The sequence below is a fragment of the Oncorhynchus masou genome, chromosome 5 (assembly GCF_036934945.1).
Source record: "Oncorhynchus masou masou isolate Uvic2021 chromosome 5, UVic_Omas_1.1, whole genome shotgun sequence".
In the NCBI taxonomy this organism is placed as follows: Eukaryota; Metazoa; Chordata; class Actinopteri; order Salmoniformes; family Salmonidae; genus Oncorhynchus; species Oncorhynchus masou.
Genome location: NC_088216.1, coordinates 64,722,632 through 64,742,377, shown reverse-complemented (window position 1 = coordinate 64,742,377; position 19,746 = coordinate 64,722,632). Strand labels below are relative to the sequence as shown.

The window sequence follows — 19,746 nt, the reverse complement described above, 5'->3', positions numbered from 1 at the left end:
GTCACAAAACTGTTCCTGGATGGTTGGGAGAAGCTGTTCTCGGAGGATGTGTTGGTACCCTTCTTTATTCATGGCTGTGTTCTTAGGCGAAATTGTGAGTGAGTCCACTCCCTTGGCTGAGAAGCAACCCCACACATGAATGGTCTCAGAATGCATTACTGTTGGCATGACATAGGACTGATGGTAGCGCTCACCTTGTCTTCTCTGGACAAGCTTTTTTCCATATGCCCTAAACAATTGGAAAGGAGATTCATCAGAGAAAGTGACCACCCCAGTCTTCAGCAGTCCAACCCCTGTACGTTTTGCAGAATATCAGTCTGTCCTTGATATTTTTCCTGGAGAGAAGTGGCTTCTTTGCTGCCATTCTTGACACCAGGCCATCCTCCAAAACTATTTGCCTCACTGTGCATGCAGATGCACTCACACCTGCCTGCTGCCATTCCTGAGCAAGCTCTGTACTGGTGGTGCCCCGATCCCGCAGCTGAATCAACTTTAGGAGACAGTCCTGGTGCTTGCTGGACTTTCTTGGGCACCCTGAAGCCTTCTTCACAACAATTGAACCGCTCTCCTTGAAGTTCTTGATGATCTGATAAATAGTTGATTTTGGTGCAATCTTACTGACAGCAATATCCTTGCCTGTGAAGCCCTTTTTATGGAAAGCAATGATGGCACGTGATTACTTGAAGGTAACCATGGTTGACAGAGGAAGAACAATGATTCCAAGCACCACCCTCCCTTTGAAGCTTCCAGTCTGTTATTCGATCTCAATCAAATCAAATTTTATTTGTCACATACACATGGTTAGCTGATGTTAATGCGAGTGTAGCTGGTCCTTTTAATGCGAGTGTAGCGAAATGCTTGTGCTTCTAGTTCCGACAACGCAGTAATAACCAACGAGTAATCTAACCTAACAATTCCACAACTACTACCTTATACACACAAGTGTAAAGGGATAAAGAATATGTACATAAAGATATATGAATGAGTGATGGTACAGAACAGCATAGGCAAGATGCAGTATATGGCATCGAGTACAGTATATACATATGAGATGAGTAATGTAGGGTATGTAAACATAAAAGTGGCATAGTTTAAAGTAGCTAGTGATACATGCATTACAAAGATGGCAAGATGCAGTAGATGATGGAGTACAGTATATACATATACATACGAGATGAGTAATGTGGGGTATGTAAACATTAACTGGCATTGTTTAAAGTGGCTAGTGATACATTTTTTTACATCAATTTCCATTATTAAAGTGGCTGGAGTTGAGTCAGTATGTTGGCAGCAGCCACTCAATGTTAGTGGTGGCTGTTTAACAGTCTGATGGCCTTGAGATAGAAGCTGTTTTTCAGTCTCTCGGTCCCTGCTTTGATGCACTTGTACTGACCTCATCTTCTGGATGATAGCGGGGTGAACAGGCAGTGGCTCAGGTGGTTGTTGTCCTTGATGATCTTTATGGCCTTCCTGTGACATCGGGTGGCGTACACATCATCTGTGTGTGATATGTACGCAGAGAAACTTAAAACTTACTACCCTCTCCACTACTGTCCCGTCGATGTGGATAGGGGGGTGCTCCCTCTGCTGTTTCCTGAAGTCCATAATCATCTCCTTTGTTTTGTTGACGTTGAGTGTGGTTATTTTCCTGACACCACACTCCGAGGGCCCTCACCTCCTCCCTGTAGGCCGTCTCGTCGTTGTTGTTGGGGCCCCAGTGTTGAGGATCAGCGGGGTGTAGATGTTGCTACCTACCCTCACCACCTGGGGGAGGCCCGTCAGGAAGTCCAGTACCTAGTTGCACAGGGCGGGGTCGAGACCCAGGGTCTCGAGCTTGATGACGAGTTTGGAGGGTACTATGGTGTTAAATGCCGAGCTGTCGTCGATGAACAGCATTCTCACATAGGTATTGACAGAGTGATCTCCAGCCTTGTCCTCATCAACACTCACACCTGTGTTAACAAGAGAATCACTGACATGTCAGCTGGTCCTTTTGTGGCAGGGCTGAAATGCAGTGGAAATGTTTTTGGGGGATTCAGTTAATTTGCATGGCAAAGAGGGTCTTTGCAAATCATCTGATCACTTCATAACATTCTGGAGTATATGCAAATTGCCATCATACAAACTGAGGCAGCAGACTTTGTGAAAATTAATATTTGTGTCATTCTCAAAACTTTTGGCCACAACTGTACATCTCTAAGGAGCTTTTATAACACCAGCCCCCGTGTCGCATCACTTCATGTGTGCATCGTAGGGAATTAAAGCAGCACTTCTTGCCCTCGTGTGTGGCTGGTGGTGTGGCTCTATAGCTGGGATAATTACAGTTGTGCCACCGGCGGAAGACACTTATTAAGCCAGAGAGAGCAGCTCCTTCAGGCCGAGGCAATGTGTGGGCTGGGGTGACCATGGTGAACACACAGGGTCATGGGAACCCTTTCAACACACACCTTCTGCAAAGGCTGACTCATTCTGGAATTGCAAACAAGTGTGTGTGCACCCGTGTGCACTTCCAAGGCAGTAGGAGAAACTAGCAAATCACAGCAAAGGCAATGTAATTGACTTGCTGTCTCAGTGACAAATTGATGACCCCTTTAGCAGCCTCTTATGGAGAGCAGAGAAAATAAGAGAGCGCCGCAGCAGTCGAAGTTGCTGATGTCCTGTGGAATTCAGATCATTAAGACAAATGTGCTTCTCTTGGACTATAGACAAACAGTACAGGACATACAGAGATACAAAAACACAACCTCCGACCAATCAACAGGCACTCAGTGTATTTAATTCATTAAACTCACACAAGAAGCAGGCTGCAACAGGCATTTTGATAAAGATGTTACAGAGAAATACAGACAAACACACAGGCAGGCAGACGGACGGACAGACCAATGGTCAGACGCAGAGAGGATGACGGCGGAGACTCGGCTACACTCACCACTCCACTTGCCTCCCAGCCCTTAGGGTAGCGATATGGGGAAGCTGTGGGTAATGATACCTGAGAGAGCGCCTGCGAGTGGGCATGTCCTGGCGGCGTGCCCGCCAAGTTAGGGTGTCCCTTTGTGTAGTCGTGAGCTGTGTAGGGAGGACCAGGGTGCCTCGGTACCTACAGCACACAGAGCAAGATAAAGGACATCAGATGATTCCAAAATGAAATAGAGTCACTGAAGATATAGGAAGATAGAGGGCATATGCTTGTGTGTGCCGAGTTAAATTATATCCGGTATTTGTTAGTATGCTGAAGCGGTATAAATTTTGTCAAAGCATCACCCAGGGGATGTTCACAGTCACACACGCACAGGATTCCACAGGTCATTAGACCTGCTCCTGCTGAGGAATGTAAATAAGGTGCTAAGGCAGGGATTAACCCCTGTCTGTCTTTGTGCAGATGAACAGACCTATGCTGGACATGAAGTGTGTTGTGCCCTGCAGTGCAGAATCAGGCTCTGCCCTGGCTGTGGAGTGCTGCCCTGTCTGTCCCTTTGCAGTGTTTGCAGGCAGTGTGCTTTGTGCTGTACTATCCCCATGCCCTGCCACTGTGCTGTACTGTCCTGTGAGCTGTAACCCACTGAGGTGTTGCTGCTGCAGCAAGCCTGGCACAGTAGATAATGCAGGCAGCATGCAGGCCGTCCGTCCCACCTCTGCTCCCCTGGGCTTTGTGGTGCCTACATCGCTGCTGCTTCTGCACATGAGCCTCTGTGCGGTAGAGGCAACACTCTTCTGTTTGTTGTACGACAACATCACTGTTTGTCTCTGAACACTGGTTTACTCTCCCTAGCATCTCTTTGTGTGGCCCATTTCCCCTGGTTGACCCAGGATAAAGCAGCTAATCTGACTTCTGTTGCCAGAGGAGGAGTCTTTGCCAGTGACTGACTCCACTGACAGGCAATGTGACAGTTGGGGTGGGGGAGGGAGAGTCCAGAAAGCATCCCTCTCCTCAGCAGCAGAGAAGAGCCTTCCAGACTGCTAAACAACCCCAAGATGGGTGGTGAAGTGAGGGCAACTCACACACACAGCAGGGGGTAGGTGGGTGATGATGCTGACGGTTATTATGAATCACTATGTTGCAGAGGTGACAGCCATATCTTTCCAGCTGCAGGCTGGGGTCAGTTAGAGAAGTGATCTCCCATCAGTTTCTGTCATACATTACACGTACGCAACATTATACACAGACACACACCAGGCGTTTGTTTTCTAGATTTTATGTCAGAACTAAACAGACTGTGCGTCAGACCTGTGATATGTGGTTGAGGTATGCTTGTGAGGTTCACAACTAGTGTGTGTGGTATGAGCGTATGTGTCTGTGGTGCAGTAGGAATGTGTGCGTGTGGTGCAGGGTATGTACTCACGCTGTAGACGGCAGCGACACCGGGCTGTGTGGGGAAGATGCGGTCATCCAGGGATGGCTGAACCCGAGAGAACCTGGGACGCGTCATATTAAGGAAAATTCTGAAAAAGTGTCAACTTAAGGCCAAAACAGGTAAAAGGTGGGGGCATTAACAACCTCAACAGCAGCAGGAGCAGCACACATTCACATGCTTTGGAACATTACTGCACTGTTCTAAACAGTCTATGGCTAATAAATCTTGCAAAACCATTCAAGTCTTTTAATTCAAACATAGCAAGTTTATCACATCTTTGTTCTCTAGTTCCTTTAGCAGGTTTTTAGCCAATGTTTCCCCATCCCCGACATTGCTGGCCCCCCTCCCTAAAGCTCCAAGAGTACACTGTGTACCTTTATCAGGGAGCGTATGTGTCAAAGGGAAATCCCAACATGGCTTTCCAAAACTCCTACTCTAGGAATGATCATGTTCCAGATGGCCCATTTCCATTTTACTCAAGGTACCAATTTCAAAGGTAATTTTAGAATCTATTACTAACTTAATAGGTCAATCATGACAGCTGAAAATAAATTCCTGAAATGTACTGTCTCACATCTAGGCCTAGTTTACTTAAAGAGCCCCTTAACCAGGGACAGCCCAGTCTTTCTATTTCCTGATAGGGTTGTTACCATGTGATCACGGGTCATGACCGATGTTAATCAGGTTGCATTCACTTTCACAAATTTCACAGTATTTACTGTATATTCTTATTGTGTATATAATTTCCAACATCACTACTTTTAATTACTCATTTGTTAACCTATTTGGGATAGGGGGCAGCATTTTCACTTTTGGATGAAATGGTTGCCCAGAGTGAACTGCCTCCTACTCTGTCCCAGATGCTAATATATGCATATTATTATTAGTATTGGATAGAAAAAAGTCTGAAGTTTCTAAAACTGTTTGAATGATGTTTGAGTATAACAGAACTCATATGGCAGACGAAAAACCTGAGAAAAATCAAACCAGGAAGTGGGACATCTGAGGTTTGTAGTTTTTCAAAGCTTGCCCTACCGAGTACACATTGAAATATGGATGAGGTTGCACTTCCTAGGGCTTCCACTAGATGTCAACCGTCTTTAGAAACTGGTTTGAGGATTCTACCATAAAGGAGGGGCTCATAAGACATGAGTCAGTGGTCTGGCAGAGAGCCTTGATCTCATGACGCGCGCTCCCGACAGAGCTACTTCTCGTTCCAGTGCTTTTTCTGAAGACAAAGGAATTCTCCGGTTGGAACATTATTGATGTTTTATGTTAAAAACATCCTAACGATTGATTCCATACATCGTTTGACATCTTTCTAAAGGACTGTAACGGAACTTTTCAAGTTTTTGTCTGGATGAAGTGCCTGCGCCTCATGAAGATGGATTACTGGACTGAACACGCTAACAAAAAGTGGCTATTTGGACATGAATAATGGAACAAATTAGTAATTTATTGTCGAACTGGGATTCCTGGGAGTGCCTTCTGATGAAGATCAAAGGTAAGTGAACATTTATGGTGTTGTTTCTAACTTTATTGATTCCAAAATGGAGGATATTCCTCTGGCTGTTTTGGGTTCTGAGCGTCGTTCTCAGATTATGCTTTTTCCGTAAAGTTTTTTAAAAATCTGACACAGCGGTTGCATTAACTTAAGGTATAGGGGGCAGCATTTTCACTTTTGGATAAATAGCGTGCCCAATTTCCTGCTACTCATGCCAGGAATATAAGATGTGCATATTATTAGTAGATTTGGATAGAAAATACCCAGAAGTTTCTAAAACCGTTTGAATCATGTCTGTGAGTATAACAGAACTTATGTAGCAGGCAAAACCCAGAGGACTAACCGTTCAGAATTGTTGTTGTTGGTCTCTGTCTGTTCAACGAGTTCTCCTTGGCAAATTATATTTCTTAGGAACCTGTTCTCAGTTCCTACCGCTTCCACTGGATGTCACCAGTCTTTGGAATTTGGTTGAGGTTATTCATTTGTGCAATGAAGAAGTAGGCCATCTAGGAACTGGGTAACACTGTAGAGTGCGCAAGACGTGAAAAGTAGCATGGTTTGTTGTCTTCCTGTATTGAACACAGATAGACCCGTCTACAATTTGATTGATTATTAACGTTTAAAAATACCTAAAGTTGTATTACAAAAGTAGTTTGAAATATTTTGGCAAAGTTTATGGGCAATTTTTGAAATATTTTGTAGTGACGTTGTGTTTTTTTGGAAGCTGTTTTTTTCTGGATCAAACGCATCAAATAAATGGACATTTGGATATATATGAACGGAATTAAATCGAACAAAAGGATCAATTGTTATGTTTATGGGACATATTGGAGTGCCAACAAAAGAAGCTTGTCAAAGGTAATGCATGTTTTATATTTTATTTCTACTTTTTGTGTGGCGCCTGTAGGGTTGAAATATGCTACCCTCTTTGTTTACTATTTAAAGCCTTTTGAAAATCTGACACGTTGGCTGGATTCACAAAGAGTGTAGCTTTAATTGAGTATCTTACATGTGTGATTTAATGAAAGTTTGATTTTTATATCATTTTTATGAATTTGTCGCGCTGCATTTTCCCTGTTTTTTGCCCAAGTGGGACGCAACCGTCCCCTATCCTAAAGAAGTTAAGGAGAAGTCTAGCTTTAATTCTGTGAATAACACTAGTATCTTTTATCAATGTTTATTATGAGTATTTCTGCAAAATCAAATCAAACCTTATTTGTCACATACACATGGTTAGCAGATGTTAATGCGAGTGTAGCGAAATGCTTGTGCTTCTAGTTCCGACAATGCAGTAATAACCAAGTAACCAAGTAATCTAACTAACAATTCCTAAACTACTGTCTTATACACAGTGTAAGGGGATAAAGAATATGTACATAAGGATATATGAATGAGTGATGGTACTGAGCAGCATAGGCAAGATACAGTAGATGGTATTGAGTACAGTATATACATATGAGATGAGTATGTAAACAAAGTGGCATAGTTAAAGTGGCTAGTGATACATGTATTACATAAGGATGCAGTAGATGATAGAGTACAGTATATACGTATACATATGAGATGAATAATGTAGGGTAAGTAACATTATATAAGGTAGCATTGTTTAAAGTGGCTAGTGATATATTTTACATCATTTCCAATCAATTCCCATTATTAAAGTGGCTGGAGTTGAGTCAGTGTCAGTGTGTTGGCAGCAGCCACTCAATGTTAGTGGTGGCTGTTTAACAGTCTGATGGCCTTGAGATAGAAGCTGTTTTTCAGTCTCTCGGTCCCAGCTTTGATGCACCTGTACTGACCTCGCCTTCTGGATGATAGCGGGGTGAACAGGCAGTGGCTCGGGTGGTTGATGTCCTTGATGATCTTTATGGCCTTCCTGTAACATCGGGATGTGTAGGTGTCCTGGAGGGCAGGTAGTTTGCCCCCGGTGATGCGTTGTGCAGACCTCACTACCCTCTGGAGAGCCTTACGGTTGAGGGCGGAGCAGTTGCCGTACCAGGCGGTGATACAGCCCGCCAGGATGCTCTCGATTGTGCATCTGTAGAAGTTTGTGAGTGCTTTTGGTGACAAGCCGAATTTCTTCAGCCTCCTGAGGTTGAAGAGGCGCTGCTGCGCCTTCTTCACGATGCCGTCTGTGTGAGTGGACCAATTCAGTTTGTCTGTGATGTGTATGCCGAGGAACTTAAAACTTGCTACTCTCTCCACTACTGTTCCATCGATGTGGATAGGGGGGTGTTCCCTCTGCTGTTTCCTGAAGTCCACAATCATCTCCTTAGTTTTGTTGACGTTGAGTGTGAGGTTATTTTCCTGACACCACACTCCGAGGGCCCTCACCTCCTCCCTGTAGGCATGTCTCGTCGTTGTTGGTAATCAAGCCTACCACTGTTGTGTCGTCCGCAAACTTGATGATTGAGTTGGAGGCGTGCGTGGCCACGCAGTCGTGGGTGCACAGGGAGTACAGGAGAGGGCTCAGAACGCACACTTGTGGGGCCCCAGTGTTGAGGATCAGCGGGGAGGAGATGTTGTTACCTACCCTCACCACCTGGGGGCGGCCCGTCAGGAAGTCCAGTACCCAGTTGCACAGGGCGGGGTCGAGACCCAGGGTCTCGAGCTTGATGACGAGCTTGGAGGGTACTATGGTGTTGAATGCCGAGCTGTAGTTGATGAACAGCATTCTCACATAGGTATTCCTCTTGTCCATATGGGTTAGGGCAGTGTGCAGTGTGGTTGAGATTGCATCGTCTGTGGACCTATTTGGGCGGTAAGCAAATTGGAGTGGGTCTAGGGTGTCAGGTAGGGTGGAGGTGATATGGTCCTTGACTAGTCTCTCAAAGCACTTCATGATGACGGAAGTGAGTGCTAACGGGCGGTAGTCGTTTAGCTCAGTTACCTTAGCTTTCTTGGGAACAGGAACAATGGTGGCCCTCTTGAAGCATGTGGGAACAGCAGACTGGTATAGGGATTGATTGAATATGTCCGTAAACACACCAGCCAGCTGGTCTGCGCATGCTCTGAGAGCGCGGCTGGGGATGCCGTCTGGGCCTGCAGCTTTGCGAGGGTTAACACGTGTAAATGTTTTACTCACCTCGGCTGCAGTGAAGGAGAGACCGCATGTTTCCGTTGCAGGCCGTGTCAGTGGCACTGTATTGTCCTCAAAGCGGGCAAAAAAGTTATTTAGTCTGCCTGGGAGCAAGACATCCTGGTCCGTGACTGGGCTGGATTTCTTCCTGTAGTCCGTGATTGACTGTAGACCCTGCCACATGCCTCTTGTGTCTGAGCCGTTGAATTGAGATTCTACTTAGTCTCTGTACTGACGCTTAGCTTGTTTGATAGCCTTACGGAGGGAATAGATGCACTGTTTGTATTCAGTCATGTTATCAGACACCTTGCCCTGATTGAAAGCAGTGGTTCGCACTTTCAGTTTCACGCGAATGCTGCCATCAATCCACGGTTTCTGGTTAGGGAATGTTTTAATTGTTGCTATGGGAACGACATATTCAACGCACGTTCTAATGAACTCGCACACCGAATCAGCGTATTCGTCAATGTTGTTATCTGACGCAATACGAAACATGTCCCAGTCCACGTGATGGAAGCAGTCTTGGAGTGTGGAGTCAGCTTGGTCGGACCAGCGTTGGACAGACCTCAGCGTGGGAGCTTCTTTTTTTAGTTTTTGTCTGTAGGCAGGTATCAGCAAAATGGAGTCGTGGTCAGCTTTTCCGAAAGGGGGGCGGGGCAGGGCCTTATATGCGTTGCGGAAGTTAGAGTAACAGTGATCCAAGGTTTTTCCACCCCTGGTTGCGCAATCAATATGCTGATAAAATTTAGGGAGTCTTGTTTTCAGATTAGCCTTGTTAAAATCCCCAGCAACAATGAATGCAGCCTCCGGATAAATGGTTTCCAGTTTGCAAAGAGTTAAATAAAGTTCGTTCAGAGCCATCGATGTGTCTGCTTGGGGGGGATATATACGGCTGTGATTATAATCGAAGAGAATTCTCTTGGTAGATAATGCGGTCTACATTTGATTGTGAGGAATTCTAAATCAGGTGAACAGAAGGATTTGAGTTCCTGTATGTTTCTTTCATCGCACCATGCCTCGTTAGCCATAAGGCATACACCCCCACCCCTCTTCTTACCATAAAGGTGTTTGTTTCTGTCGGCGCGATGCGTGGAGAAACCCGTTGGCTGCACCGCGTCGGATAGCGTCTCTCCAGTGAGCCATGTTTCCGTGAAGCACAGAACGTTACAGTCTCTGATGTCCGTCTGGAATGCTACCCTTGCTCGGATTTCATCAACCTTGTTGTCAAGAGACTGGACATAGGCAAGAAGAATGCTAGGAAGTGGGGCACGATGTGCCCGTCTCCGTAGTCTGACCAGAAGACCGCCTCGTTTCCCTCTTTTTCGGAGTCGTTTTTTGGGTCGCTGCATGCGATCCATTCCGTTGTCCTGTTTGTAAGGCAGAACACAGGATCCGCGTCGCGAAAAACATATTCTTGGTCGTACTGATGGTGAGTTGACGCTGATCTTATTTACAGTAGTTCTTCTCGACTGTATGTAATGAAACCTAAAATGACCTGGGGTACTAATGTAAGAAATAACATGTTAATAAACAAAAAACTGCATAGTTTCCTAGGAACCCGAAGCGAGGCGGCCATCTCTGTCGGCGCCGGAAGTACAATCACCGGATGTTTTGGAATCAAAACATTACTGCTCGTAAGGAGCCAAAGTAAACAGATTTTTGGATATAAATATGCACATTATTCAACAAAAAATACATGTATTGTGTAACATGATGTCCTATGACATATGACATCTGATGAAGATCAAAGGTTAGTGATTAATTTGATCTATATTTCTGCTTTTTGTGACTCCTATCTTTGGCTGGAAAAATGGCTGTTTTTTTTACTTGGCGGTGATCTAACATAATCATATGTTGTGCTTTAGCTGTAAAGCATTTTTGAAATCGTACACGATGGGTAGATTAACAAGATGTTTATATTTAATTTGCTGTATTGGACTTGTTCATGTGTTAAAGTTGCATATTTCTGAAAAAATATTTTTGAATTTCACGCGCTGCCCTTTCAGTGGAATGTTGTCGAGGTGTTCCGCTAGCGGAACCCCTGCGCTAGAAAAGTTAATATTTTGATCAAGTGTACTGCACTGTTGAGACCTTGCAAGTAAGCATTTCACTGTACCGTTTACACCCTGTATCCTGTGCATGTGACAAATAAACTTTGATTTCATAAATGACTGCTATGATGCAGTGATGAGGAGGATGAAAAGAGGGAGAGGGGAAATGCCAGACAGATAAAGGAGCTCAGTAACCTGCTCAGCCAGTTTGTTGGGTCTTAGAGGCACAACACACTGGTCACATGATTTCAGGGAAAAATAACGCCTGGCTTTCTTTTTTCCCCTCTGACACTTTTTAGTTATTCCCTAAATCCCACCCTCCTCCCCTCAATCCCGCTCTTTCCTTGCCTGCAGGGGCCCTCGTCTCCCCTGGCTTCCCGCCAAAACCAACTCTCCTCCCAACAGTGGAACTGGGGACAGCAGCTACACAGCATAACAAGGGTCTGCTATAGGTTTCCACACTTAACGCGCGCAGGTCTACGCGTGTACTGGGAGTCAGATTACTATAAACAATGTGCACCTTTTGGTAACATGGTACCTCACCGGTCCAGACTCCCAAATAGCAGAATTCACAACAGGGCGACAGAGGTTCTTGTTGTCTTCTCATTTGTTGTGAAAGCAAATTCAGTTGCCAGATTCGCCAATGGATTCACACGTGTTAACAAAATAGCCTCTGAGGTAAAATGTACTTACTATGACTGATATGTGGTTGTCCCTCCTTGCTATTGTAAAGATGAATGCACTAAGTTGCTCTGGATAAGAGCATCTGCTAAATGACTAAAATGTAAATGTCTTCCCTTGCTAGCAAGTTGGCAAAACACAGCAAACTATGTAGCCTTTTAATTTCCCATATCGCCATGTGAAACAATCTGATGTATAATGAAATAATATGCCCTGGCAAATATTTTTACACTTGTCGATGTAACCTACAACATTATGCCAATTTGATATGCTGCTTCAATGTATTCACTCTCATATTTAAAAATATAATGGAAAAAAAGAGAAGAGAAGAACAAAAACAAATCTGTTTAAGTTTCCAAATAGGCTAGAAAGAATGTATCACTTCTAAAAAAATACCTTTTGGGGGGATTCTAATAAGGCTACAATGTTGTTTGGTTTATTGTTTGAAAAGTCGCTGAGATTATATTTGGTTATCAATGCAAAATAGGCCGCTTATTTACTGTCAATCTAAACCGAGACAGCAATCTTGAAATTGGAGGTTATTTTGAAGTTGATTAGCTTCCTACATCGGCACATTACCACGTGAAATAATCAGATTTAGAATTTAATATTTGTATACTTGCTGGTGAAACCTACAACATTATGCCAATTTGGTATGCTACTTCAATGTATTTAAAAACTAGAATGTCATCCTATTTTGGTCACATAGAAAAAGCACATCTCTCGCTGTGGTTTTTACCAATAGCCAGGAATAAATAGTTATTTCTTCTAAACAATATACCTTTTGGGGAGACTCTAATAAGGCTACAATGTTGTTTGGTTTATTGTTTGAACAGTTGCTGAGATTATATTTACTTATCAATGCAAAATAGGTTACTTTGATATAGAGCCTATAGATCAGATTAACCTGTTGCGTCGCGCAATCCCGGATCCGGGATTCTATTTATAGCCTTAAGCTCATTATCATAACGCAACGTTAACTATTCATGAAAATCGCAAATGAAATGAAATAAATATATTTGCTCTCAAGCTTAGACTTTTGTTAACAACACTGTCATCTCAGATTTTCAAAATATGCTTTTCAACCATAGCTAAACAAGCATTTGTGAAAGAGTATTGATTGCTACCATAGCTATAAGCCTAGAATTCAGCCAGCAACATTTTCACAAAAACAAGAAAATAATTCAAATAAAATCATTTACCTTTGAAGAACTTCAGATGTTTTCAATGAGGAGACTCTCAGTTAGATAGCAAATGTTCAGTTTTTCAAAAAAATATTATTTGTGTAGGACAAATCGCTCCGTTTTGTTCACGTTTGGCTATGAAAAAAACCTGTATACAGTTATAGCCTCAAGCTCATTAGCATAATGTAACGTTAACGATTTCTGAAAATCGCAAATAAAATGAAAATAATGCGCCTGCTCTAAAGCTTAGCCTTTTCTTAACAACGCTGTCATCTCAGATTTTCAAAATATGCTTTTGAACCATCGCTATTCACTAATTTGTGTAAGAGTATGCTAAGCTAGCTTAGCATTTTGAGTAGCATTTAGCACGCAACATTTTCACAAAAACAAGATAACCAAATAAATAAAATCATTTACCTTTGAAGAGCTTCGGATGTTTTCAATGAGGAGACTCTCAGTTACATAGCAAATGTTCAGTTTTTCCTGAAAGCATCTTTGTGTAGGAGAAATTGCTCCGTTTTGTACATCACATTTGGCTACCGAAACGAACCGAAAATTCAGTCACCAACAACGTCAAACTTTTTCCGAATTAACTCCATAATATCGACCAAAACATGGCAAACGTTGTTTGGAATCAATCCTCAAGGTGTTTTTTCACATATCTCTTCATTGATATATCGTTCGTGGAAGCCTGCTTTCTTCTCTGAATTCCATGGAAAAATACCTGCAGCTGAGGTTTGCGCACCAATTTCGGCACAGGACACCGGGCGGACACCTGGTAAATGTGGTCTCTTATGGTCAATCTTCCAATGATATGCCTACAAATACGTCACAATGCTGCAGACACCTTGGGGAAACGACAGAAAGGGCAGACTCATTCCTCTCGCATTCACAGCCATATAAGGAGACAATGGAAAACGGAGCCTCAAAAATCCTGCTCATTTCCTGGATGCCGTTTCATCTTGGTTTTGCATGTAGCTCACGTTCTAGGGCACGCACAGAAAATATCTTTGCAGTTCTGGAAATGTCAGAGTGTTTTCTTTCCAAAGCTACCAATTATATGCATAGTCGAGCATCTTTTTGTGACAAAATGTTGCGCTTAAAACGGGAACGTCTTTTTATCCAAAAATGATATAGCGCCCCTAGAGTTTCAAGAGGTTAAGGAACCAAGCAAGTTTAATTGCCTACACAACCATGCCCCCATGGCTATGCAAGGAATGATATGGCACATTACATTTTTCATGTGGTACCGAGAATGTCACAGCGCACAAGGAGCCACCCCTTTTGTGACAAAAAACAACACTGCGCTACAGTCTCCGTAGGGTATTAATAGCCCTTATGTGGAAGAAAAAATACAGTATAAAATTAAAATAAAAAACATTTGGAGCTACTAAATAAAGCCAAAAAAAGTATTGAGTGGAGATCCCTACTGCGAGTGTGACTTCACTAACCTTTAACATGGGCAGGGTGATGGCTGTAGCAACAGTCTAGGGATAAAACAGACAGGAGTGATTCCTGATGCGGTGCGGTCTTGTGTGGTGTGTGTGAGGGGCTGGAGGGAAGGAGGTAGTGACAATAAGGGAATCTGATTCACAAGCAGCAAGGACGTTTCCTCCAGGGGTCAGAGGTTAGCAGGCCACGCAACGGCAGATGGGAAAATGATCAGATGAGATGAGACAGCTGACACCACCAGGGATTTGGCAGCAGGGACCACATGACTCTTACTGGAATTACAATTTGATCTGAGTCCTGCAATTGCTATGTAGTGATGAATTGCTGAACCAAATCCCTTCGCATGTGCAACATAAATATATATATTTACACCTTTATTTAACTAGGCAAGTCAGTTAAGAACAAATTTTTATTTACAATGATGGCCTAGGAATAGTGGGTTAACAGCCTTGTTCAGGGGCAGAACGACAGGTTTTTATCTTGTCGGCTCGGAGAGTAGATCTTGCAACCTTTCGGTTACTGGTCCAACGCTCTAACCACTAGGCTACGATTCAAGCTTAGACTTGAATCTAAAGGGCAACTGGAAGGGAAAGAAGATGGTGCCGATAGAGAGTATTTATTTTATGTAACATACATGTATTGTGTAACATGAAATCCTATGAGTGCCATCTGATGAAGATCATCAAAGGTTAATGATTAATTGTCTCTCTATTTCTGCTTTTTGTGACTCCAGTTTTTGTCTGGAAAATGGCTGTTTTTTTGTGACTCGGCGCTGACCTAACATAATCGCATGGTATGCTTTCGTCATAAAGCCTTTTTGAAATCGTACACTGTGGTGGGAATTTTAATGATGACATTTCTGTAATGTTTGAATTTGGCTCCCCTGCACATTCACTGGCTGTTGTCAAATCGATCCCGTTAACGGAATTTCAGCCGTAAGAAGTTAACAAAGTCGACAAAATTAGTGCAAGAGTTGCTTTCCAAAGAGGTATCCGGGATTGTAACATACTCTGTCTCACGGAGGCATGGCTAGCTGGGGACGGAGTAATGTTGTCGGAGTCCTTACAGCAAATAAGATTTTCAGTGCATTGCGCCAACAGGAACAAACATCTCTCTGGTAAGAAGGGCAGGGGTGTATGGTTTCATGATTAATAACGACTTATGGTGTAGTTGTAACAATACACAATAACGCATGTCCTTTTGTTCACCTGACCTAGAATTCCTCAATCAAATGCCGACAGTATTTTCTACCAAGAGAACTCTCCTTGGTTATCGTTACGGCCGTGTATATCCCCCCGCAAGCGGATACGAGGAGGGCCATCAAGGAACTTCACTGGACTTTATGCAAACTGGAAACCATATATCCGGAGGCAGCATTTATTGAGCTGGGGATTTTAACAAAGCTAATCTGAGAACAAGGCTACCTAAATTCTATCAGCATATCGATTGCAGTACACGAGCAACACACTCGACCACTGCTACTCTAACTTCCGCGATGCATACAAGGCCCTCCCCCGCCCCCTTTTGGAAAATCTGACCATGACTCCATTTTGTTGCTACCCTCCTATAGGCAGAAACTAAAACAGAAAGGGCCCGTGCTTAAAACCTGTTAAGGCTCGGGACAATACTGCCCCCTTTGGATGAATTGTGTGCCCAAAGTAAACTAAAAAAAAAAAAACTGTCAAAAATTGCTAATATATGCATATAAAAATTATTATTGAATAGAAAACACTCTAAAGCTTCTAAAACCATTCGAATTATGTCTGTATGTAAAGCAGAACTCACAGGGCAGCCATTCTTCCAAACTCTCCCTCTCTCCTAAGAAAGTTGCTCCAACTTTGACGTCATCGCCCCCACCCTTCCCAACCAGCTACGGATCTGGGAACAGTTTCTATTTCTTCAGCGCGCTCTCGTCTTTCAATGAGACGTGGAACGGAGAAAATAGAACGAGCTTTGACTGCTTGGCGGGCAAAATACTGAGGTGTCACGAGTTTTCAGGTGCGTGCTCTGTGAAAAGGGTCTTTTTTCCCCGGCTTGCTTGAGGAGAGTTCGTTATGTTTGATTTAATCGCCAATTGTTTTGTACGTTAAAAACATCCTAAAGCTTGATTCTGCACTTAGTTTGACCAGTTTAGTCGACATATAATATGTAAATTTGAAGTTTTGATGCGCAATTTTCGTGATCAGAAGTCCTTTTTGGGGTAATTCACCTGAAGATGTTAGCGTTTGCTAATACAAAGACACACCAACAGCAACCAAACGTTATATTAGGTAAGTATAACTCCTTCCACGACATTCTTGCCGAAGACCATCAAAGGGAATATTTATGTTATAAAATTGTATTTTTGTCGAATCCAACATTGTAGAGAAATAATGCTAATGCCTGAGCGCCGTCTCAGATTATTGAATAGTGAACGAATTCTGTAACGTTAAAAATAAATGTAACACAGTGTTTGCATTAAGAAGAAGTGTATCTTTCTAAATATATGTAGAACATGTATATTTAGTCAAAGTTTATGATGTTTATTGCTGTTATCTGGCGTTAGCTGCCGGAGCTATTTATAATTTCTCCGGACATTTCTGCTGCATTTTTTGAACATGGCTCAATGTAAACGGAGATTTGGATATAAATTGCATATTATTGAAAAAAACATAAATGTACTGTGTAACATGTGCTATTACTGTCATCTGATGAAGATTTTCAAAAGGTTAGTGAACTATTTTTCTTTTAATCCTGCGTTTGTGATTGTGCTATTTTGCATAGCAATGTGGCTACATATTGTATGCTCTCCTAGTGGTGGTTTAACATAAATATGTGCTATGTTTTCACTGTAAAACATTTTAAAATTCTGACATGCTGGGTAGATGAACAAGGTGTTTATCTTTCATTTAAGCTATTGGACTTGTTAATGTGTGGAGGTTAAATATTTTTAAGAATATTTTTGCTTTCCCTGCGCCACCGTTTGGGCTGAAGGGGGGTGTTTCTAGTTGGGAACCTGCAGCCCCTTCAGGTTAAGTCTATCCAACGCATCAAGATTGCGTCGATCACATGGACTGGGATATGTTCTGGGTAGCCTCAGGGAAAACATTGACGTATATGATGACTCGGTGAGCGAGTTTATAAGGAAGTGTAAAGGAGATGTTGTACCATGTGGCTATTAAAACATTCCCTAACCAGAAACCGTGGATTGATGACAGCATTCGCACAAAACTGAAAGCATGTACCACTGCATTTAATCATGGCAAGGATACTGGAAACATGGCCGAATACAAACAGTGTAGTCATTCCCGCCGTACGGCAATCAAACAAGTAAAGCGTCAGTATAGAGACAAAGTTTAGTCACAATTCAACGGCTCAAACACGAGACGTTCGTGTCAGGGTCTACAGACAATCACGGATTACAGAAAGAGATAACCAGCCCCGTCGCAGACGTCTTGCTCCCAGACAAATTAAACAACTTCTTTGAGTGCTTTGAGGACAATACAGTGCCACCGACAAGGGCCCGCTACCAAAGACTTTGGGCTCCCCTTCTCCGTGGCCGACGTGAGTAAAACCCTCACAGGGCTGCCGGCACAGACTGCATCCCTAGCTGTGTCCTCAGAGCATGTGCAGACCAGCTGACTGGTGTGTTTACGGACATAATCAAACCCCATCCCAGTCTGCTGTCCACACACGCTTCAAGATGGCCACCATTGTTCCTGTTCCCAAGAAAGCTAAGGCAGCTGAACTAAAATGACTATCGCCCCGTAGCACTCACTTCTGTCATCATGAAGTGCTTTGAGAGACTAGTCAAGGATCATATCACCTCCACCCTACCTGTCCCCCTAGACCCACTCCAATTTGCTTACCGCCCCAATAGGTTCACAGATGATGCAGTCTCCATCACACTGCCCTATCATATCTGGACAAGAGGAATAACTATGTAAGAATGCTGTTTGTTGATTACAGCGCAGCATTCAATAGCATAGTACCCTCAAAAATGATCATTAAGCTTGAGACCCTGGGTCTAGACCCCTGCCATGTGCAATTGGGTCCTGACGGGTCACCCCCAGATGGTGAAGGTTGGAAACAACATTTGCTGTCAACACTTTTCTGACCCTCAACACTGGGGCCCAACAAGGGTGTGTGCCCAGCCCTCTCCTGTTCACCCATGACTGCGTGGCCATGCATGCCTCCAATTCAATCATCAAGTTTGCAGACGACACGAGTGGTAGGCTTGACTACCAACAATGACGAGACATCTTACTGGGAGGAGGGAGGGCCCTCGGAGTGTGGTGTCAGGAAAATAACCTCTCACTCAATGTCAGCTAAACAAAAGAGATGATCGTGGACTTCAGGAAACAGCAAAGGGAGCACCCCCCTATCAACATCAAAGGGACAGCAGTGGAGAAGGTGGAAGGTTTTAAGTTCATCTGTGTACTGTACATATCACCGACAAACTGAAATGGTCCACGCACACAGACAGTGTGATGAAGAAGGCACAACAGCGCCTCTTCAACCTCAGGAGGCTGAAGAAATTTGACTTGAACCGAAAACCCTCACTAATTTTCACAGGTGCACAGAGCAGCCTGTCGGGCTGTATCACCGCCTGGTACGGCAACTGCACCACCCACAAACACAGGGCTCTCCAGAGGGTGGTGCAGTCTGCACAACGCATTACAAACTACCTGCCCTCCAGGTAGGGCTGGGCGATATGGCCAAAATATCATAGCATGGTATTTTTCAAATTTGACGGTATTTTATGTTTTTGATTACTAAAAGTTCTAAATTTGCTTTATAAGTAGTGCGTGACCCTAGGGTGGCAACACATATATTTTAAATTATTTCAATTGGTCTTTCTCTATTCAAATGGTTTTATACTGTTCAATTCAACTTCAAAATAAAATAATTTCCTGCATTACCAGCACTCATTTTCGATCATTTCCACACTGCCACTATATGGGCAAAAATACTTGGCCTTATTTTTAACCAAATGTTGCCATTTCAATTTAGAACAAAGCACTTGGGTGAACTTTTGGAATTATGGAAATAGAATGTTTAATATAATTCTAGCTAGAAAATAAATAATAGCGGGCACTTTGAATACAGTGTTGTTTGTCATGACAACGACTGAAAATGCCATGGACGAGTTAGTGACAACACTGAACACCACTTTGGTTTTCACCCTTCCTAGGTGACCCTATAATCTTTGGCTACATTAAGTCTTTATTCATATAGCCAACATACTCATGCTTCACCTTTTCCTCTTTGATTTAGAAGATACTGTTCCACAAACATGCTGATTTATGCCTCCACCAGTACTTGTATTAACTAGCTACGTTTGCTCTGACTCAGTACTTTTATTAGCTATCGAGCCAGCTGACTAGCGATTAGCATTAGTGGCTAACACAATTTAGCTTAACTTGCTAAGAAAATACAAACTAGCTGTTTGCAGATGTAAGAA

At 43.1% G+C, this 19,746-nt stretch overlaps 1 protein-coding gene across 15 annotated transcripts in view; it reads right to left on the bottom strand.

Moving 5' to 3' along the window:
• Positions 1-19,746, bottom strand: part of LOC135540089 (eukaryotic translation initiation factor 4 gamma 3-like) — a 75,933-nt gene that overhangs the window by 42,980 nt on the left and 13,207 nt on the right. For 11 of the 15 annotated variants that reach the window (XM_064966431.1, XM_064966433.1, XM_064966436.1 and 8 more), the window contains exons 2-3: positions 4,341-4,440; positions 2,930-3,097 (exon numbers count right to left, since the gene is read on the bottom strand). In XM_064966431.1, coding sequence (XP_064822503.1) covers positions 2,930-3,097; positions 4,341-4,440 — 268 coding nt within the window. The remainder of the gene's footprint in view (positions 1-2,929; positions 3,098-4,340; positions 4,441-19,746) is intronic. The other 4 variants (XM_064966438.1, XM_064966442.1, XM_064966444.1 and 1 more) reach the window with 2 other exon arrangements.